General features: G+C 38.3%; 1 protein-coding gene across 1 annotated transcript in view; it reads right to left on the bottom strand.

Annotated features, from left to right (window-relative positions):
• Window positions 1–23,741, bottom strand: part of LOC135215286 (tudor domain-containing protein 1-like) — a 219,273-nt gene that overhangs the window by 47,505 nt on the left and 148,027 nt on the right. The window contains exon 3 of the mRNA XM_064249830.1: window positions 21,130–21,256. Within this exon, the coding sequence (XP_064105900.1) occupies window positions 21,130–21,223 (94 nt within the window). The 5' untranslated portion in view covers window positions 21,224–21,256. The remainder of the gene's footprint in view (window positions 1–21,129; window positions 21,257–23,741) is intronic.

The following is a 23,741-nucleotide window of genomic DNA, read 5'->3' as shown; positions in this document are numbered from 1 at the left end:
CCATTCTTCAAACGGAAAGGGAAGACGGTAATCTTATGCTGTCAACATCTCGATAGTCTGAACGTAGTCAGACTCAGAGCGGAGAGGTTATAGGTACCTTTCGTGTTAGAGTAGACCGACTCTCTCGGAAAAGGTCCTTGGAAAGTGAACTAGGAAGGACGTGACCTCTGTGAATCTAGGATCTTGAAGGCCAACATGGGGCGATCAGCGTCATTGTCGCTCCCTGTGACGTCATAAATCATCTTATTACATTTCCTAAGCATTTGAAAAAGGGGAAAAGAGACTAAACATCCATCCCCCGTTCAATATCATAGGATGGCGTTTAATGGTACAGCTCCCGGATCGAGAATAAGGGAGCAGAGAAGAAGAAGCCTCTTCGTCCTCAACATAGCGAAGAGATGAATGAAAGGACGTCCCTAAAGTCTCCACAACTCTCAACATACTTCTAAAGAAAGATTCCACTCAGAAGTCAGTAGTTGCTGCCGTCGATCGAGACGATTCGTACGGACTTTTGCAATCCTGTAACGAACCTCTAGAGGATTGTTACATTCTACGCCTGTTGTTATAATAGGCTCTTTCTCGAAAACCCGAACAGGGACCGAGAGAAGATACTTCCTAAGATATGAGAGAGCTGTGGAAGATCAGAGTTGATATGGACCACTGGTTCCAAAAACTCGTTTCGAGGACTGGAGGGACGACCGAATTGCTTCCACTTCTTTCAGATTATGATCCAGGACATCTGAAACCCTCTCCAGATGTCCGGCACCTTCTTTCTATCACCTCAGGTGATACTTGACGCACTGAGAGATGTTCAGAATCATTCCTAGATCTTGAATAAAATTTCAGTTTCCCGGTAGGAAAAAACTGTAGAGGTCTGAATTGCAGTCTATTCAGGGAAACAAACTTCTTTAGGAAGGAAATGGTCCCCAGCAAGCTCATCCATTCCCTCACACAGTATGTTTACTTCCCTAATAAGGCTACGCTTTGCCTAAGCAGGAGAGCATATAATAGTGCAATGTTGCGGTAGACTCGTAGTCCTATACCGTGTGGTAACGAGCACCGAAAGGAGTAAGAGATATCTCTGTTGAACATAGTAAGGCAAAACGAATGCAATGTTTATTCATTCATGTAAGAAATCCCCTCAATCTTAGGCTAAAGTCCGTGATTGTAGGGCAATCATACAAGATACAGTTTTAGTCAGTCAATCCCGCAGCAGAGAGAGACGCTAACCTTCCGCGCATGACAAGCCGAAACGAGCTGGTACTGGCTCGGTTAGACTGGAGGACAGTGACAGCAGCAGCTTACGATCGTCGTCTCTTAACTTTATGCCTGGGTTGCCAGCTATCCTATTCTACGAAGAAATAGGTCCGTTATTTTTTAGCAGAAAGAGACTCTCAAGCTGGTATATTTAAGCAAAACAGAAAACGCTAAATATATAGACGCGTTTGTGTCGTCATAACACTACCATACAATGGTAAAAGATAAATCGGAAACTCCTGGAAGGCTGCAGGGAGTAACGATTAAATGTCCTTAAAATAATAGACAATAGACCTCTCGGATGCCATCCGAAGAGGTAACTACAGCTAGCGTATATGACTTGAACCAACCAGTAGTAAAATAACGCAAGGCAAAATATGATATTATATTACAATAAAGTTTGTTCATACTTACCTGGCAGACATATATATAGCTGAATTCAGAAATACAGCTACATACATATCTGACAGGCAAGTTTCATGAACAAAACTTAGAGAATCGAAGCGGACAGCTCAAGCTTCTTATGTTATTGGACATGAGCGTTCATTGACGTAGTCTACAAGTCTATTTCTTGTACGAGTCTGCGAATGATGAATGAGAGCTCTTCCGAATCTTGTCAATAAGAGATTATCCGCTTACGCAATATAAAGTTAATGAGATGTTTGTCAATGAGAACTAACCAATTTACGGGACAAAGAGATATTTTGTCAATGAGGGGATGGGATACCCACTTACTTGACAAAACGATAGTATATTGTCAATGGGGGAAAGTTACTGAATTGACAAAACGTAATCCAGGAAGTCGAGCATTTTATTTTTCCGATTCCCGTCTCAAACGAGGAAGGGGCAAGAATCCTGTTAAGAGATTGGGCTTACGGCAGGTAGAATGACGATGTTCAATTCGGCAGCGTAGTCCCGACTAGGAACTAACAAAATCTATCATCTGAAAAGCCCTTTCAGATGGGCTAAAAAAGCTTGCAAAATTATCCTGGGAAGAGAAGAAACTCTCCAACCAGCTTCCTCTCCCGTATCACAACTAATGCCTGCTAAAGCTTAAAATTTATTGGCAGTATGGCAAAGGAAGTCCTGTCTTGCGCTTTCCTGAAGAGCGTCCTTTTGATGAGTGCCTTTGCAAGAATCCTACTAAACGTTGCCGAGAGTCCTGACGTGCAGGACGTCGAGCTTTTACATAACCTGTAGCTGCCTTACCGCAAAGTCTTGACTGCGGTAGAGCAAAAGAGATCTTTCCTTGAGCTTTCCATAACTCCATCCAAACCTGGACTTTACGAAAAGCAATATTAACTGACAGAGACCTCTAGAATTTTCACGAAAACCCGTGGTCTTGCTGGGTTTTCGAAACGAGTTGCCTTTTTCACTTCAAGCTTCCTCCGAAGCACTGCTTACTTCACATTCTTCGCAGGCGAGGTAGAAGGGATCACCGAAGGTAGGTAAAAAAAATCTTTAGGCCCAAATCAGCTTGAAGAGTTAAAAGAAACGTTCAGCAGGCGACACACCTGGCTTCGCTGGCGCCTGGCGCACGCTCGGTGTCCACTGGCTCGCGCTTGGCGTCCAATTGGCGCGCGCTTGGCGTGCATCTGCGCACGCCTGGCGTCCATCCAAGCGTCCCGTTCAAGCCGAGAGTCAAAAGAAGCGTGCAGAAAAGCGTCACGCTCCTGACAGGCGTCAATGCAAGCGAGAGAAACTGCCTTCAGGAAAGAGCGAGAGACATCTCGGAGAGAAAACCGACTGCACGAAGCAGTCTCAGGTGAAGGGTTGATCGTGTGAGAATACGAGGGGCGAGGGAACGCCTTCTTATTCTCACAGCAACAAAGCTAGGACGTCCGCGCTCAAAAGTGTCCTGCTACTATGACTTGCTTTCCCTTTTCTCGGTGGAAAGACATACACGAGTTCAGGTGACGTTCGCCTTCTTACTTCTCACTGCAATGCATGACGAGAGAGAGAGAGGACGTGAAGCGTCCTCTTCTATAAAGCTTCTATTTAGAGGGCGCGAGTCCTTCCGAAAGCTCCAAACCCTGCGCAGGGAGGACGAGAAGCAATCCTTCAGGATTCGTGCACGTGCACGCACTTTGGCAGCCTGGGAGTATCTTCAGGTCTGCCGAAGGCACGTCAGATCGGTGGGGGTTCCTCATAACCCTCCTTCGGCTTTCGACATGCTCTCTCCCTGTTCCTGGGAGTCAAGCGGAGGTCCCGGCCTAGAGGCGAAATAAGGCCGATCTGACGCACCCTCCACTACACAAGGGGCACTGTCACTGCACTTAGCCACTTCACTTTTGCTCTCCAAAGCCAGCACTTTCGATTCTAAGTTACGAATTGATAGAGTATCAGAGAAAGGGCAATACCCTCTACAGAAACTGTTTAGGGCCCGAAGGCAACATTACAGGGTTAGGAGTAACAACTACAGAAGTAGCACTCTTCACCACAATGATAGGAGAGCGAGCACCTTAGAGTCCAAGATACAGATGGAATCTATAACGTAAAGGGCATTACCTCACGAGACATATTTATAGCCCGTAGGCCATACTACAGGGTTAGGCAAAATAAAGTCTACAGGTAGGTTAGCCTACCCTGACTTTTGTTTACTGATTAATTGCCTACATACGAATCATACGTCTTCCTTACGGAATTAGACAAAGTCTCACACACCTTACATGACAAATCTCAACAAAGAAGCAAGACCCATAGCCCTCGTGCATATCAAGTGCGGAACTACCGAAGCTTTCGGTAGCCACACCCTATCTTTGCAGACAACACCCTCTGAAACCAGCCTAACTAGATTCAGATATACAAAAATGAATCAAATTCAAATCAATTTAAGATAGCGTATGCCTAGCCACAAATCCAAGTAAATAAATCAAAATACAATTAGGATATTTAGCGGCAATGAAGTTTCCAAAATCCTAAGACGGAGGTACTGAAAACAGGTGTTTCCAGCACCGGCGACAGAAAAATTATGAATAGAAAATGGGAATGGTTCCTGATACCCGCCTCCCAGCGGCGGGAATGGGTACTAACCACCTGGCCGACCACTGTGTGTGCCGGAAGTTTTTGAAATTCTGTCGGACTTCAGAAAATACAGCTATATATATATCTGACAGGTAAGTTTCATGAACAAAACACCAAGTACTATAAATAATATTCAGTCATTTATCTTCATTTTGAAACAAATTCGAAGTCTCTAGCACAATACTTAGATTTATAGTGAATTTTTGAAAAAAAAAACTTTCCTTCCCTCCGCGCGCGGATTCTACGCTGCAAATCTCCGAAATGCGTATGTCGCATTCTCGTAATATTTGCTCCATTTCATATTACGCGTTTCATAGAGTTTTATATATGTAAGTGTGCACAATTTCATGTAGAATACAACAAAAATAACTAAAGGTTGTAGCTTTTCTCATTTTTGAAATATTTGCATATAAATCACGATAAATAAAAAAAAAAAACACATTTGGTCAACTTTGACTCTACCGAATTGGTAGAAAAACGCAATTGTAAGCCAAAACCCTTACAGTCTAGTAATATTCGTCATTTATCTTCATTTTGAAACAAATTCGAAGTCTCTAGCACAATATTTCGATTTATGGTGAATTTTTGAAAAAAACTTTTTCCTTCCCTCCGCACGAGGATTTTTCGCTGCAAATCTCCGATATGTGTACGTCGCATTCTCGTAACATTTGCTCCGTTTCATATAAGGCGTTTCATAGAATTTTATATATGAAAATGTGTGCAATTACATGAAGAATAAACAAAAAATAATTGAAGGTTGTAGCTTTTCTCATTTTCGAAATATTTACATATAAATCACGATAAATAAAAAAAAAAACCTTCGGTCAACTTTGACCCTACCGAAATGGTCAAAAAACACAATTGTAAGCTAAAACTCTTACAGTCTAGTAATATTCAGTCATTTATCTTCCTTTTGAAACAAATTTGAAGTCTCTAGCATAATATTTAGAAATATTTGCATATAAAAAATATATTTATATATAAAAATTCGACATTCGGTCAACTTCAACTCGTCCGAAATGGTCTAAAACTGCAATTGTAAGCTAAAACTCTTACAGTATAGCAATATTCAATCATTTATCTTCATTTTGAAACAAATTGGAAGTCTCTAGAACAATATTTCGATTTCTGGTGAATTTTTGAAAAAAACATTTTTTTACGTCCGAGCATTACAAATTCATGCATCATTTTATGATAATATTTTCTCTGTGTTGCTTTGATCATTTTACAATGTGTTATATACCAAAATGATTGCATTTAGTGTACAATACAACAAGAAAATTAACTCGTTAGCTTTAACAGTTTTGCTCACAGCGCAATTTGAATACAATTATATATGAAATTTTGTTTTCGCGCTATCATATATCGCATTATTTATATATGATAATGACATTTTTTTTCATTTCTGATGGTTGCATACTAAACTTCAGGCAATGACAAAAAAGGAGCCAAAAATGAACTCTTACTCTTGAAAACTAAGCGGGCTGTGATTTTTTGAAAAAAAAAAAAGTTTTTCCGCTTTGGCGCTCACTCCCAGACCCCGCCGGCATACGGGAGACGATTTTTATTATACCCCTTCGGCGTTAAAGGGTTAACCTTTCGTCAAGTAGAAATGATGTGCTGAAAGAAAATAGGAAATTTTGTGAGGAATTTCTGTCAGAAGGTGTAGTTTCCTCTCTTGGAGGAGGGGACTCAAGAGAAATAGTCTTGCTTCGGGACACCAGAGCTGCTGTCTCCCTAATTAGGAGTGTGTGCCAAACAGGGCAGAAATCAATATGGAAGAAAAAGTCATGTTAGGTGGATTTCCGAACACGGGTTATTTGTCCTTTGTTGAATTAGGCACAAACCTTTTGAATAAGGATGAGTTAGTCAAGTTTCAGAGAGGATGAGACACTAACCCGAATTTTTTAATGTGAGCAGGATGATGATCTCGATAATGTGTAAGGAAACGTTTTGTTTAAAAGACGAAGTTGTGCGTTATGTTCGTCCTAAGTCAGGTAGCAAAGAGGAGATTATCGAACAATTAATGGTCCCTAGGAAGCTTCGTGAATTACTTTTGAAGTTGGCGCATGATGATAAGGACATTTGGGAGTAAATAAAACTTTCAAGTGCATTAGTATGGTGTACTTTTGGCCTAAAATGAGAAGTGATGTGAAGAGAGATATGTTTCAAGTTGTCATGATTGCCAACTTGCTGGAAAACTGATCAAGTAATTCCCAGAGCTCCGTTGTGTAATATTCCTTCAGCAAGCGAACGTTTTGAGAATGTTGTTATTGATATCGTTGGACCGTTGCCTAGAAGTACGGGAGGGAATATATATCTATTAACAATCATTGATAGACTAACTTGCTATCCAGAGGCAATTTCCTTAAGAAACTGTAACGCAAGGACCGTAGTTAAACACTTGTTGAATTATTTTTCTAAGTTTGGTCTGCCTCGTATTATACAAAGTAATTTTGTATCCAAATATTTTAGGGATAGAATGAACAAGTTAGGTAATTAAACTTTTACCTTCCACACCTTATCACCCCGAATCACAAGGCATTGTGGAGCAGTTTCATCAAAAGTTAAGAGTTGTTTACGAAAATTGTGTACTAACTTTGAACATGACAGGGAAGAAAAGCTACTTTTTGTTTTGTTAGCTTTACAGTTGGCACCGAATGACACCACCTAATTTAGCCCTTTCGAGCTGGTTTTCAGTCCCTCGGCTAAAGGTCCTTAGGAAATATTAAAATAAAATTTAATGCTTGAAGAAGGTAGAGAGGACTACATCACTAATCTGTTTAGGAAAGGGCGCAGTTTTGTATCTGATAACACGAGTAGAAGCTTTCCACAAGTTAAAGGCTATAATGATTCACGAGTCAGTTCTATTGTTACCTGATTTTGATAAGGAATTTTATTTATAGATCGATGCCAGTGATATTGGGGTAGAAGGGATTTTGTTGCAGAAGTGAAAAGGAATGAAACGTCCAGTTGCCTATTATTCAAAGAAACTGAATAAAACGCAGCAGAATTATTCAACTGTTGAAAGGTAACTGTTTAGTTTAGTTACAGTCTTACAACACTTTGAGATTTATGTGTATACTGATCATAATTCGTTAGTTTATTTGGAGAGGTTTAAGAATAAGAATAAACATCTAATGCATTGGAGTTTAGAGTTACAACAAGACTATAACCTGAAAAGATAATGTTATAGCTGATAGCCTCTAAAGAGATTTTTCGGAATGAGTTAGTCTGATGACCATTTTCTATTTTAGCACGGTTGGATGAATGAATTGAGAAGTGAGCTTGTTTGGCTGAGTTACAGCTTTATGCAGTGTTGTTCCTCTGTTGTTTGACTCTTGTTTCACTTTGAAAAAAAATAAAATACAATCAGTCGATTTATTTTTTTCTTTTAGGGGAAAATGTCATGGTAATCACTTTATAGCAAAGAAACATATCAAAGAAAAGGAAAATATATCTTTTTTGAGTAGATCTGCAGCAGGGAAGTATTCCTGAACGTGCTTAGGGTGTCTGTTCTCATGATTGTTCGAGAATACTCTGTTGTTTTGCGGAACTCCTGCACATGGTCATCGTTAGCAACAGGACGCTTTGGACATGATGTAACATTTCGTCCAGAGTCTTCTGAAAAGTTCTTGGGATGGAAACGTTAGGTGGTTAACCCCTTTCAGGCTAGTTCCAAGATTGACGTACTATATATATATATATATATATATATATATATATATATATATATATATATATATATATATATATATATATATATATATATATATATATATATAGATATATATATATATATATATATATATCACATCAGGAAAACCATGAATATAAAGGAAGAGGTGTCCAATCAGACGACAGTCATGTACACGTGTTTTATTATTAAGAAACGTTTCATGTTGTCAACAAAACATCATCAGTCTGCAATTGAAATTCAAACATTAAAATAAACTTAAAAATTACAATAGAAATTAAATAAACTTAAAAAATTACAATAAAATTTTAAAAATTAAAAATAATCAGAACGCTAAAATAGGGAATGAGAAAGAAAACTACCTATTCACAAAGAAGGAAAGAGCTGAGTGACTAAAAACGGTAAGGTCTGCATACAACGTAAACCTCACGCCAGAGAGAGAGGAGATGACGAGGTGTTGGAGTTTAAACTAGGTGAAAGGTGCTTAATAAACAATGACTCAAGGGTAGTTAGATGGGTAGTTTGCTTTGTGGTGCCAATTATAGAAAAATGTTTCTTTTCGGTAGTAACCTTACAACTCTTTGCATGAATTCTTATATTAGAGAACTCGGGATTAGAGATTCTGGACCCAGTTCTATAACTTAATCCCAAATGGCTGTAATAACGGACTTGTAACAGTCTCCGTGAAGAACCAACATAAATACCAAGACATCTTGGGCATTCAAAATTTTATATATGATATTGGACTTCATGAAATCCTGTAATTTGTCCTTGTAATTAAAAAAAACCCTCCAATTTTTTGTGGATTCATGGGAATAAGATTAAGTTTCAAAAAACCAAATTCCTTTCAATAATATTTCTAACTTTACACGTAAACTGTCTGAGTTTATTTTAATGTTGAATTTCAATTGCAGACTGAATGATGTTGTTGTTGACAACATGAAACGTTTCTTAATAATAAAACACGTGTACATGACTGTCGTCTGATTGGACACCTCTAAATCCTTTTATTATATCTATATATTAAATATATTAATATATATAGGACTCTGAGGAAGTATAGAGGATCAGATCATCAGAGAAGAGAAGAAGGGAACAAAGATAAGAAAAGGAACAGAGATAAGTGAAGAAAGGAAGAGATGAAGGAATAAGTGAGAAAGAGGAATCACGAGAGAAAGTGGGAAAGGAGACAAGAAATTTAGAGTTGTAGTCAGAGTGGGGGGGGGGGGATAGGGTTAGTAGAGAGAGAAGAGAGAGAGAGAGATAAGATCCCAATAACGAGTATACCCTTTCAGAAAAGAAACGTCCTGTTGGTTTTGAGAAGTAACCCTTCCTTCAAGTTTCAAGACTAAGTCATTCCTTCCTGGCGTAACAAAGATAACAAGAATCCCAGCTGAAGTTATACTGTCCCCTTGTGAAGCTAACAGCTGTAAAACTGCCCAGCAAGTATTTTATTACTGTACTGTTCCCCCCTCAAATATTAATCAGATTGAATTTTGTTATGTAAATTGGAGAAATCATCCTGCATTTACCTTTGTGAATAGACTTGTAAATAAACTCGTGTTCTGTTTGAGTTTCTTTCTATATTCGTATCCTGTGTTTTAATTGTTGGTGTTGAATCCTTTTTCTTAATGTACTGTACTAAAGAACCTGATTGGATCACGATCCATAACACCATTTCAAGAGCGCAATGGACAACAGGACTGTTTGGTTTGTTTCCGATTCCATCTTGAACTTTGCCTTTATGACGAAGTCATTCAGGATGCTGACATCCAGGATGGGCCTTCAGCCCCCCCCCGATGACTTAGGGACTACAAAGAGATGATTGTAGTACCCAGGAGAGTAACGATCTTGAAGGAGTTCTACCTCTCCCTTTCTAACAAGAGAAGTTACTTCATCCTCTAGAACCAAAAACCTCCCTGATCCTCTTGCATAAGCCATTAAGATGACTGGCATGCTGACTAAGGGGCGGCTTCCTGAGGAAGGGGATAATGTAACCTTCCTTCAGAACCTTGACAATCCAAGGTTCTGCCCCTTTTTCTCTGCCAACCTTCCAAAAAATGATTAGTCTGGCTCCTATACTCGTGCGGAGAATGACATTTTCTTGACAGATTTAGAAAAGAACCTCATACTTCCTCTTGATCTTGCGAGGGATTTCTGTCTGGCCCAAAAGGACTGGCCTCTTGAAGGAAGAGGTTGGCTCGAAACCATCGCTGGAGGATCTCTTGGTCTTTTGGAAGACAGGGCAAGGAGATTCTGCATACATTTCTTCTCCAGATCTAAAGCAATTCCTAAAACTGTGTCTTCAGGAAACAAGTGTCTCTTATCTAAGGGTGAAAATAATAGCGCTGATCTCTCTGCGAGGAAGTAATGCCCTTCGAGTGTAGGAACACCAGAGCTCCCTCTTCTTGAGCATTCCCATTGTGTAGAGAGCCACGTCATGGGAACCGTCCCTAATCCTGGTTATTAATACACAAAAGAACTCCCATCCAATCGACCAGGAGGTTCTCCAAAAGTGAAGGGGCAAGACCTAATCTTGCAGGCCAGAGCGCCAGCGGACCAATCGAGAGAGTTTGGTAACTTCAAATACCTTGAAAATGCCTTACCTTCCAAAGAACATTTGGTGCTAACTCCGAGGAACAGGATACAAAATCTTCCACCGAAGAAAAGCCAAGAATCTGGCTGCATCTACAAGACCAGAAAATCTCCCTGTGAAGAGGCGCAAACACGCAAGGAAGGAGCCTCTTTCGTAGCATACGACAAGTATCTCATCTAGAGATTCAAGAATGCCGTAAAAACAAAAAACGGAGGTCTTTTGCCTTTGTTGGTCCCTCTTTTCAAGCACAACCAAGCATCTATCTCATTTACAAGTCTTCTTAGCTGAGGAAGACAAAACCATTGACACAACACTATCACTTTTTGCCTTGTCCATTAGGACTTTCACAGACAAACCAAGCTCCTCCATAGTCTGTGCTAACAGAACAAAATGCTTATTAATCTTTCCTTCTTATACAGGTGATGGGGTTGGGATCAGAAGTTGCAGGAGCCTGCCAAAACCGAGAAGGTGGTAACAGCAAGAAAAGTAGGAGCGGGAGCTATAAAGATATACAGGAATGCTCAGTTCTAACTTCAATTGAGAAAAATCCCAGCTAGCTGATTTTGAATTAGCCCTAATCAAAGCTTTTCTCTTCCTGTCTCTAATTTCTTTAGATGAGATTCCAAACTCTTCCACTTCCTTTCATCCCAAACAAAACAGTCATTACATTTACTAATCAAATGAACATACGTGGCCCCCCCATATCGCTGGTCCCCCCCCCCCCCCCCCCCCCGCCCCCCCCCCCCCCCCCACCCCCCCCCATGGGGGATGAGTACCAGACCCCCCTGTGAATAGTTAGAACCCACGAATGTTTGGAACCCCTATAAAAATGCTAAAAAACAGCCTATTTTGTTAGTTAAAACTCAAGAAAAACCACTAAAAATTTCATGCTTTGTTTTTTTTAATAGTTTTATCACAAAAAGTGCATTTTATGATGAAATTGATAAAAAAAACCAGGAATTTGTGGATAATTCTCATAGAAAAATACCGCGAATGCGGGCACACAAAGTGTGATTATCATACGATTCCTTGGTTAGCCTAGTCTTGCAACCTCTAATGCAATACCTAAAGCTAGCAGAACCTGTGTCCAACATCGTTCAAAAACACCAAGACCTGATGGTCACCAAGGAAAAAACAAGAACGTATAACCAAAAAATTAGTTCTTATCAAAGAACCTAACGCTGTCTAAATGATTTGCCAAGACAGCTAATACAAGAACCGAGCACTTCACCAATTGCAGTTACAAAAAGAAAGTCCAAAAATATTTTTCAGGAATAACTGCAACCAACAACCATAGCCATCACCCAGCAGAAACAAACTGAGCTCTTTGCTGTGTTGTTCCTCTCTCTTGCCCCAAAGGTGGGTGGGGTTCTGCTACTTAACCAAAACAAATAAAAAATTAGCGCCACCTGCGAATTTCGGGATTTTGACTGCCGGCAAGTGAAACTCTAGCTAAATAATTACTGGGGAAGTTGTATAATTACAAATTAGATTTTGGAAAGTGAAGTGGTACAAGGAAATATACAATAGTATATATGCATGCAAAGCAAAATTTGAACTTATGGGTGGCAAAGGGGAGTGCTCTGAAAACTATTTTAACTTGCAACCCTATCAGTTCATATCTCTGAATGTTCATAAAGTGGGGAGGTAATTGTAAGCATAGAATGCAGAGTAAGTATTCTTAGTATAAATGCTCAAGATATAAATGACAACAAATGTTAAGTTTTGGAAACAAATCGGCTAAAGAAAGCAGTAATTCAAAGTAAAAAACCTAAACTTGATCTTTAATAAGGCTGTAATTTAAAACAAATAATTTAAACTTGATTTTTAATAAGGGCTGTTAGGACTAAATAAATGAACTCAGTGGTCTGATTAAAGGGGCAGGCCGGAACCCCTATATATGGTGGTATAGGGCGAAAAATGCAGTCATGAAAAAATTCATGGAGCTTCATATGGCAATTGAGAATACGTATACGAAATATTTCGTCAAAATTCCTCTTACTTTCGTAGTTACAGGGTAATTAGTTAATGTAACTCAATTGGCCTAAAACACTCATCCGTACAAGAAAATGCAATATTTCTTCTATTATCGTAAATTTTGATAATTATTGTCAAAGAAATTGGGAGAAATGGCATCTGTAGACATTCCCCGAGTTGAGAAGGGAGACTTCAGCTCAGCTACCAAGTCCAGTCATGATTTAGTGCGATCACAAACTTCAAGTAGTTTACTCGTTCGATTTCACTTCTGACATTTGCTTGCTTTTATATATGTTTATCTATGTTTCAGCAAGAATTTCATCATGCCAATGAGGAAAAGACAAGGAAAACATCTCGCTAACATACAGACGAAGAAAAATTGCTCAAGTATTATTACAGAATATCATAATATATGCGTAGTTAGTGAAAAGAGAGGGGAGGGTTGCGTACGTAACGTCTTGATTTGCTTGACAGCACGAGTCACACTGTGCCCAAGGCTACGATCTATGAGCAAAGAGATCTTCATTTATGATAAATAACAAAGTTTTGGTTTTTTAATACCCAAAATGGAATATGAAATTCATAATAATCATGATTTATTAAATTGTCTTTGTAAAAAGAGAGTACACCTTCGAGTTTCACCTCTGACATTCTCTTGCATTTACATTTCTTTATCTTTGTTTCGGCAAGAATTTCATCATGCCAAAGAGGAAAATACAAGGAAAACATCTCGCTAACATACAGAAGAAGAAAATTCGCTTTAATAAGCCGAGTTAGTGAAAGGGAGAAAGAGAATTGCGTAGGAAGGAGTGCCCCATCTTGCCTCAAGCAGTGCCCCAGGCTATGGTATATGAGCAAAGTATCATACATTTATTATTAAATTATGATAAATAAAATAGTTTTGGTTTATCAATACACAAAAAAGAAATATACATTCATAATAATCATTATTTATTAATATTGTCTTTATAGAAATACGAAGGAAAACTTTGAACGCCCATATCTCAAAACTATACTTATTGACCTTCAAAATCTATCTTCTCACTTCGTTTTAAAGCTATAACATTGGAATTTGGTATATAACTCAGAAAGACATTATAGAACATCAAATAGAGTCCTTTTTTTCCAATTTTTGTTTTGTCTTTTTTTATAAATTTTTTTCTCCTGATTTAAAGGGTTTATTTTTTTACCATATTGAAAAATTCATGTCTAGAAAAAAAAAAAAAAAAAAAAAAAAAAAAAAAAAACTCCCCATTCGATTGGAAGTCTACATCAGGTCTATATATGGTAGTAATCCCAGGTCTTAATATTAAATATCAAGGGAGGAGATAGAATTTGAAAAATGGTTATTTTCGGGATAAATCGCCCTGGCGTCACAAAACCGAAGGTCAGAGGCGAAAATCATATGCGGTTTGGAAATGTCCCAAGTCACCTTATTAACCATTAAACGCCGAAGCGGTAAATAAAAAATGACTCCCATGTGCCGGAGGGGAGGGGTTGAGAGTGAGCGCGTAAGCGGAAAAAATATATTTTTTTCAAAAAATCACAGCATACTTAGTTTTCAAGATTAAGAGTTCATTTTTGGCTCCTTTTTTTGTCATTGCTTGAAGTTTAGTATGCAACCATCAGAAATGAAAAAAAATTATCATTATCATATATAAACAATGCGATATATGATAGCGCAAAAACGAAATTTCATATATAATTGTATTCAAATCGTGCTGTGCGCCAAACGGTTAGAGGTAACAAGTTACTTTTTTTTCGTTGTAATGTGCACTAAATTGCGATCATTTTGATATTATAACACATTGTAAAAACGATAAAAGCAACACAGAGAAAATATTATTACACAAAATGATGCATGAATTCGTAGCGCGCGGATTAAAAAAATAATTTTTAAAAAAATTCACCATAAATCAAAATATTGTTATAGAGACTTGCAATTTGTTTCAAAATGAAGGAAAATGATTGAATATTACGATACTGTAAGAGTTTTAGCTTACAAATGCAGTTTTCGACCATTTCGAACGAGTTAAAGTTGACCGAATGTCGAATTTTTGTTTAAAATTTTTTTTTGTTTTTTTTATATGCAAATATAAAAAAAAATGAGAAATGCTACAACCTTCCAATATTTTTGTTATATTGTGCATGTTTTTTTGCGCACATTTTCATATATAGAAACTCTAAAAAAAAGCGTAATATGAAAAGGCTCAAATATTAGGAGAATGTGACCTACGTGTTTCCGAGATTTTCGGCCGAGAATCAGATTCACCATAAATCGAGATATTGTTCTAGAGACTTGCAATATGTTTTAAATTGAAGATAAATGATTGAATATTACTAGACTGTAAGATTTTTATGTTACAAATGCGTTTTTTGACCATTTCGGTTGAGTCAAAGTTGACCGATTGTAGTTTTTTTCGTACTTATCGTACTTTATATGCAAATATTTCAAAAATGATAAATGCTACAACCTTCCAATATTTTTAGTTATATTGTGCACATTTTTTGCGCACATTTCCATATATAAAAACCTTTAAAAAAAAGCGTAATAATGAAAAGGCTCAAATATTAGGAGAATGTGACCTAGGCGCGTTTCAGAGATTTTCGGCCGAGAATCGGCGCGCGGAGGGGAAAAAAATATTTTTTTCAAAAATTCACCATAAATCGAGATATTGTTCTAGAGGCTTGCAATTTGTTTTAAAATGAAGATAAATGATTGAATATTACTAGACTGTAAGATTTTTATGTTACAAATGCGTTTTTTTACCTTTTCGGTTGAGTCAAAGTTGACCAATCGTAGTTTTTTCGTACTTATCGTTCTTTATATGCAAATATTTCAAAATGATAAATGCTACAACCTTCCAATATTTTTTGTTATATTGTGCATGTTTTTGCGCACATTTCCATATATAAAACTATAAAATAAGCGTAATATGAAAAGGCACAATATTAGGAGAATGTGACCTACGCGTTTCAGAGATTTTCGGCGAGAATCGGCGCGCGAGGGAATAAAAATATTTTTTTCAAATATTCACCATAAATCGAGATATTGTTCTAGAGACTTGCAATTTGTTTTAGAGTGAAGTAAATGATTGAATATTACTCGACTGTAAGTAATTTGCTTACCCCCCCAAAAAAAAAAATTTATAATATATATATATATATATATAAAATTTTTTTTTTTTTTGTATCGTAAAATATATATTACATTCTTCGATTCTGGTACCAATACATAAATAAAAGGAATGCAGGTGACACTTCTCATTTTGCATACAATGAAATGTCTTCTTATTATTTTATCATGCACACATTCATATATATAAAAATTGTAATAAATATAAAACTAAATATAAAATAAATGCAGAATACTCACTCGTAATCCTGACTCTTCGTTCTATTCTTGTTTTCGTCCCTCCTCCATTGAAGAGTCTTGCATTTTTTTCACCTCGACATGACGAGGTACAGGTGGAGGAGGGAGACGTGCGCCCTTACTGCTGATGGACCCGGCGGCCCCGTGCGCCCTCCGCTGTCGGTTTAGGGGGCGCGCTCCAATACATGACCTTAGTGTGGTACTTTCAGTCACACTCCCCTATCCTGCAAAGAGCAACTTTGCAGAGACGACAGAAGAACCGGGTGTCTCTCCTTCTGCCATTCATATGGCACACCCGGCACCGTTTCTGCCTTCGCCCTTCTAAGGCCTCCAGTATGTGTTCCCCTGGCTGCAGCCGACACGCAGGGTCCACTACCCGACGAGAAGCGGTGATGGCGGGGCCGGCAGCAAGAGGGGCGTCGTCAGCAGGGGCGGGCGGCAGCAGGGGGTGGGCGCGGCAGCAGGGCGGCGGCAGCAGGGGCGGCGGCAGCAGGGGCGGTGGCAGGTCGAGCGAAGTTGGCCCTCCTATCTGCCCTTTCCTCTAGGGGCAGATCTGCAGCTCGGGGCAGGGGGTCAGTTATGGAAGGCCACTCATCGGGATCGAAGTTGATGATGGCATTCCCAGCTACCTCTAGGAACTGTATGTGGGTCAACCTCGGAAGATTGTCACTGCGGTACCCACAGTACAGTATGTAGGCATTTTGGAGGGCCAACTGAAGGATGTATTTGAGGAGCTTCTGTGTCCACCTTCTGGTTTCTCCTGGAGGGATAGTACTGGAAGAGCTGATCAAAGAGATCAACTCCTCCCAAGTGCCTGTTGTAGTGCCCAATGACAGTAGGCCGCTCGGTACGAAACTCCTCAAACACAACTCGGCCCTGTCGACGTGTCTTCTTCCGCTGTACGATCTCTTCTTGGATGGGTTTCATGACTCGTCGTAATCATGGGGAAGAGTCGGACACCCTTCCAACAGATGACGAAGACAGCGCCCTTTCCGCCGCCACTCTGTCTCTCCTCTTGCCAGGTGTTGCGGATGACTAGCGAACCTCTTGAGGACATTCGGGGCCCCACGCACCAACCGAAGGGTACCACTGACGTGAACACCTGCTTCATGCAGTTCCTGGGCCAGGGATACAGAGTTATAATATTATCCATAAACAGATGATATCCCTGGTTACGGAAACGTCCCACAAGGTTGAATACAGTGTCACGCAGCGTGGAGAAGACCCCGGTATACACTGAAAAGTCCACAACGTATCCAGTGTTGGCCTCGGTAATGAGAAAGAATTTCACACCATATTTCTTTGGCTTCTTGGGGTTATACACTTTTATACTAAGACGTCCTTTGTAAGGCATCATCCCCTCATCCAAAGACAGGTTCTTTCCAGGAATCACGAGATTACTACACGCTCACGGATATAATCCAACACTGTACGCACTAAAATGAGGCGATCACTGTTATTCCGGGTATGGCCCTTCGGTTGAAGGCGTTGAAGTACCTGTCCAACGCCAGGAAATTATCACGGGACATAACGCCAGGCACATTCGGCATACATAAAAAATAATTTCTCCTCCAATATTGCCTAACGTCGACAGCAGGTGTCATACCAAAATAAATGTGGAGCCCCAAAAAAATGCGCCATGTCAATGAAGTTGCAACCCGCCAGTAATACGACAAGGTCGTCCCTCAGCTCATACCGGCAGTACCGAGCGTAGTCCACCGTCTCGTGTACCAGGTATTCCAGCAATTCCCGCGTCAGGAAAAGCTGGATGAACCCAAAACACAGTCAGGGGTACTGGGTGGTTACGGTCATCCCAGGGGTTGCCGTGAAGGGGTGCATGTTAGGAGGGGTGGGGTCCTCCGTCCACCCCTCGTCACTCTCCGACGACCGACCTTCACCTTGGCTGGCGCGACGAGCCAACCTTCTACGTGCCCGTGCGCGGGCACGATGCACACTATCCCCCCCGTTGGCCCATCACCCTCACTTAGGCCCTCACTTTCTGTATCGTCCTCTGCGATAAAACTTGAGCCCGTCCCCCACCCTCCCCTCCCTCCTCAGATTCCCCCTCGTAAGCACTGAACCCACTGAATTCGAGCTCACTTTCGGGATGTGAGCCTCGAACGGACATTGGGGGCAAATATTCATCCTCACTTTCATCGGGACTGATGTCCTCATCACTCGATGACCATCCGCCATCAAAATGAGGACTTGCGACATGTTCCCGATCAAGCTCCGAAAGATACTCGTCTATGTCCCTTGGTTGGAGGCCTCCAAATGCCTACAAATGCCCCTAAGGACGCCCACATGCTTCCTAGGGGTAACCAAAGGCATACGATGTGTTTCCTGAAATGACCTTTCAGCCACACGTGGCCGCACAGAACGGCCTTGAGGCGCGGGTCATAGCTGGGTGCTTGGCCCCTCGCCAGCATCCAGGTCCAAAACTCGCCTTACACGATCCCTTCCGACGGGTTAAAACGCGCCTTTCACGGTTCACACGTCGTTGAGACATATCTACGAATGTCCTGTAGCAATACAAATGCTCAAAGTCTCGCACAAGTCCCAGAAAAACACGCTTTTCACGAAAAGATCGCTCTCGGATGGTGCGCTACTGATGCTGGCTGGAGCGAGAAGAAGGGATATCGCGCATGCGCACCTGGGTCACGCTTCAAAACAAAAACAAGGCCTTGATCCGTGAACTCCCAGCATCCCCCAAGGCGCGTGATTCAAAAGTTTTAGGCTGGTAGGCCTGATAAGTATTTTTCCGCGAATTTTAAAAAAAACTTTCGTATGTCGAACGTAAAATACGTCCAGTCGGCACCCGACAGACAATTTATCTCGAAGGTAAAATACGTCCAGTAGGCGTTTAAGGGTTAAGTGTTTTTATGAATATCAAAGTCCCTCCTTCCCTTAAAAAATGGCATTAGCCGGCCGGCCCCCTTAATAATTAATAATAATAATAATAATAAAATATAATAATAATAATAATAATAACAAAATATTTGTAATCATCAATTTCTAATTTGCATAAGGATAACATTTCTCTGTAAAATTGTATAACAACCCTTGAGTCTATCAGTGGGGTAGAAAAGATAAAGAAGAAAAAATAAAAAATAAATTAATTACAAATAAAATTCCATAGAATAGATGGCTCATGCACTTTCTGTTCCAAAAGACCAGTAGATCATTAAGGCTGCTCAACATGCTGTTCCAATTAAAAGAAAATGTCTACTCCTAATTAATGCAAGACAAATCCACAATAGACTACACAACATTATATTCCTGCAAATATACCACCTGACTGACATATGAACAATGTTAAAATAGGCTGGGATTTGCTTTACAGCATTACTCATGGTAAGAGGAACTTTGGAAGAAAGCTATAGCTTGCAATAAGTTAGATCAGCCCTCATTGCTGGTGTCCTACAACAAGGCAAGTTTAATAACTTCATTACAGTATGTATAAAGGAATGATTAATTTCATAATGTTAAAAAATTTCAATTTAGAAAAAATAAGAAACTGAAAATTAAAATAAGGCGTTCTGAACATTAGGTTTCTACATCCCAGTTGCTTTAAAACCTTTATGGGCTTGCATTATTGCTGTAATGTAATCAAAGTAACTTAATAACATTATAGTTCTTAAATTTATCAGTCAACATATTTCATAATGTTTGTAGCCTATACTATGCCTATTATTGAACTATAAAGCTGTCAATGGAAAAGAATAATATAAACAATCCATAGGGATTTTGTATGATGATGGTGTTGTTCATCTAAAAACAATGCTATTTGTGAATAATTTTTCAAGAATTGACCAAACTAGATTTGTTTATGACTACAACTATGTTGATATCTTTTCCAGGTATATCCCAGAAAACATCCAACTTCTGAAAGGAGCAATCAAATAATGTAACCGTAGCCCTTATGTGATGGCTGGCTGATTGCAGTCCAAAGTATGCCAAAATTTTTTGGGATAAAGTTCTTGTTACTATAATGATTTTTTTATCCCTTTAACCCTATTACTTGTGAACCATGACCATGTATATTTTTTTATATAGAATACAAGAATACTCGTTCACTACCCTAAAATATTCCTAATTATTTCCATGATCTAAATCTCATTTATTCTCCAATTTCTATCCTTCCTCTCTCTCATTTGAGAGGTTCATGTGCATTTTCCTCAATAAATGACAATATTTTGTTAATTACTTATTTTTAAGATAAGACAAAGTTTTGGGTGTCAAATGTCAAAGCACTTTTCCGAAGTCATTCTGATTTTTCCTACCACTGCCTTCCACAATCAAAATGAATAAATTAGCAGAAATAACTATGAAAACCTATTGAAGGAAGATAAAAAATGCAATTTATGTCATTAGATCCAAGGAAAGTTTTGGGGTTCACTTTCCAGTTAAATCAGGGAAATTAAAAGCTTCAACCATTCTCTAACAGTGGAGAAACTTACATCTCTAAGAATAATAACTTTTATGATAAAGCAAGCAGTATCCCCAAGACACAAATTTCTTGGACATCTCTATCCTAAACCTGAGTGAGAATCCTTCACTCTTGAGGACAAATACCTTTTCACATGCTTACCATTCTTCAAAAGTGCATTAAAGCTCACTACATGCCCAACAACAAGTTATGAACATTTCTTGACTGTTTCATTGGAAACTCTAATCCCTTCCTAAATGGCTACTCAGCTAAAGTAAAAACCCCAATTTGTGCTCTATACAACAATTACATTGTCAAAGCATTCTGTTAAATAAATACAAGACCTTAATTCTACTGAAATTACCTCCTCCATTCCCTTCAATCAGCTAGTGTTTTTTTGTTTTTTTCTTACTCGGAATGGAGATCGAATGTGATCCCATGATTTAAACAGAATAAAATAAATTTGGTGAACCCATAAAAAAAAAATCACTATGTTTAGTGCTACTGACCTTAGCTACAAATGTATTTTTAAGATACTGAAAGGACAGTCTACTACCAATATACTACTGTTTACACAAAACTGGTGAAGTACAGCTTAAAACTTATAAAAACTTCTCAAAATATTTATTTTGAAAAAAAAATAAATAAATAAATAAATAAATAAATAAATGAAACGAATTAACCCCCCCAAAAAAGGGTGGAAATTTAAATACAGTTCAAATCATGTATGTAGCAACTTTTTTGTAACACAAAAGAACCATACAAAAGATAATTACCTTCACTAAACTTTGCCAAACACATTTCCCCTTGCCGAGGTTCATAACAGGAACCGACATAAGACTCACAATACTGTGTCATTAACCCAGACATTTTCTCCAAATCCTCATACAGCCCAACTGCTGTCTGAAAAAGAAGTTAAAAATATGAAAAATTAAGTTAATCACCTACTTTTCTGGCATTAAGGATTTTTTTTAGTGAAATAACATTTCTACATTAGTCTTAGTATGTACTTGTAAAACCAATGCTTAACATCATCCTTTGCATATAAATTCAATTTAATCTAATTCTACAACAGCAAAAAATACAACAACGACAACAACAACAACAACAACAATAATAATAATAATAATAACAATAATAATAATAGGTCTTGAAAAGTCTATTTAGTGTATAGAAACCTCAGTTTCTTAAGGGTATCGGCGGCCTGTAATTTTGGCGAAATTGGCTCAAATTCGTGAAAATGAGTTATCGTCATATTTCCATACATCTGGGTCCCGGCCATTGCCACACGTAAGATCATATCAATACGAAGCTTTTTAAATGGTTTAAAGGCCAATTTAAAGGCCACATCCAAGTAGAGAATTAAAGGTCTGGTTAGGGATGGTTTTACTATTTCATTTTCTATTCATTCTTTAAGTATTTGAGTTTCTTTTCATAGCATTTTGTTTCGTATGCCGTACAATATGTTTTCCTGATAAAGATGGCAACTCTTCCCATGACTGAATAATGCGAGCCACTTGTCTCGAGGGAGAATTCTTGTATTTTTTTTATGCAATCGTGTATTTGTTATTTTCAATCAATTGCAACACAACCTCCTCAGACTTTTAGACATCAATTGTGTATTATAGTATACTACTAACATGCCAAAAAAGAAGTTTAATAAACGAAGGGAAGCAAGCTCATAATATCAAAAACTTTATCTTGAAACTAAAAGTATAGAGAGCTAATGTAGCTTCTGACATGTCGCCACCTGCCATGTGTGCTGAAGAGATGCCAATACTTCCTATTATGAAGCTCCGAGGGAAATCTATTATTCCTTTGCACAAATATATCAAGATGATGATGATGATGGCACCGACGACTTTGTTTTGAAGTTATCTGATGATGAGGGGGAGGAGGAAGAGAATGAGCATTTTCAAGATGTAATTGCTTTCCCTGATGTAGCAGGTGATGTCAGTGTTTTATCAGGAGCCAACCTAAGGAGTTTTTTTTTATTGAGAAGTTATATGACTGAAAAAGAAGACGTTCTGAGTGTAAGCAATGATGGAGAAATAGTTTCATTACCCTTGAGAGCTCTAAAAGACGCTTTTAGTTCGACGTACTGCGGGCAGTGGGACAGCAATATAACACTTGAAATTGATAAAAACAGTTTTGATGTTGACTTGAAACTAACGTGTAAGTGTGAGGTGCCATCTGAAAGTGTGAAAACAGAAATATATCGGTGAAACAACAGCTCATTTATATATCAAAACATATTGCTGCAATACATAATATCGGCTATGCACCAAGTTCATTGCTACCTATTATGAGAAAAACGACAGGAGAAAACCTGAAAGGCCTTCACATGAAAGAGAAGACCAGGAACGAAGGTCTGCTATGCATTCCAGAAAGCAAAAGAAGCAAAGAACATCAAAAGGAGGATATGAAGGAGGGGCTCATTAGCCTTCTAAAAACTTGGCAGCACAAGAGTAGAGTGGCGTTCTACGATAACCCCCCAAAAATAATATAAACTATTTTCTTCAAGTGATAAATGTTTGTTTTTTAGAGGGAATAATATCTCTTATAAAAAAGAAGGAAACGGACGCCATGTAGGCTTTTCCAAGAAACTTTATATGCTTCTGAAAGCAAAATAATTGGTAGCAAACTTTAACTGCGTTTTTTCTCAAAACATACATTTTCTACATTCAAATTCTAAAAACTCCCTTATTTATGAATGGATTTTAATAATCTAAAAAGAATTGGAATAAAGATAGTGAGAGAACACATCGCAAATTTATTTATTTTTTTTTTTTTTTTCTAAAAAATTTTTTTACCAATATCTAATACATAATTTTAGGGTATTTTTTATTGAATTTTTTAAAATATTTTTTTAAATAGCACACATCACATATTGGATTTCTGAGTTTGTCGTTTTATTTGATAGGTATTAAACTTTCTGCTATTACTTTTTTCTTTAAATTGAATGATAAATAAGGAAGGAGATACACTTTAAAAAACAAATAAAAAATGCTATGTTTTTAAAGAAAAATATTTGTTAAAAAAAGTGTTTTTATCTAATTCACCTGAAATTTTTGTGTGCATCTTTAGTCAAACTAGAGGTAACACCTGTGCAAGTTTGAAACACCGTCATTCAAAATTAACCCCCGACCCCGCCGATACCCTTAAGGGAAGTGCCGACTGTCGAATTTCAAGGAATTACTGAATTTTAGCTATAAACAGTTTCCAACTGTTTTATTGGTGTCTAAATAAACTATCAGCCAAGTGATAATGCTAATAAATTTTTAGATTGGTTGATGAGAATTTTTGTTTCATTACTTGTAAGACTCTGAATCACATATTGTAAAAAGAATTATACAAAATGTCTGCATGAATAATTCAGGATAGGTCC

This window comes from Macrobrachium nipponense, chromosome 5 (genome assembly GCF_015104395.2).
Source record: "Macrobrachium nipponense isolate FS-2020 chromosome 5, ASM1510439v2, whole genome shotgun sequence".
Lineage (NCBI taxonomy): Eukaryota > Metazoa > Arthropoda > Malacostraca > Decapoda > Palaemonidae > Macrobrachium > Macrobrachium nipponense.
The sequence above is the reverse complement of the archived record's forward strand: the minus strand, read 5'-3'. Positions and strand labels throughout refer to the sequence as shown.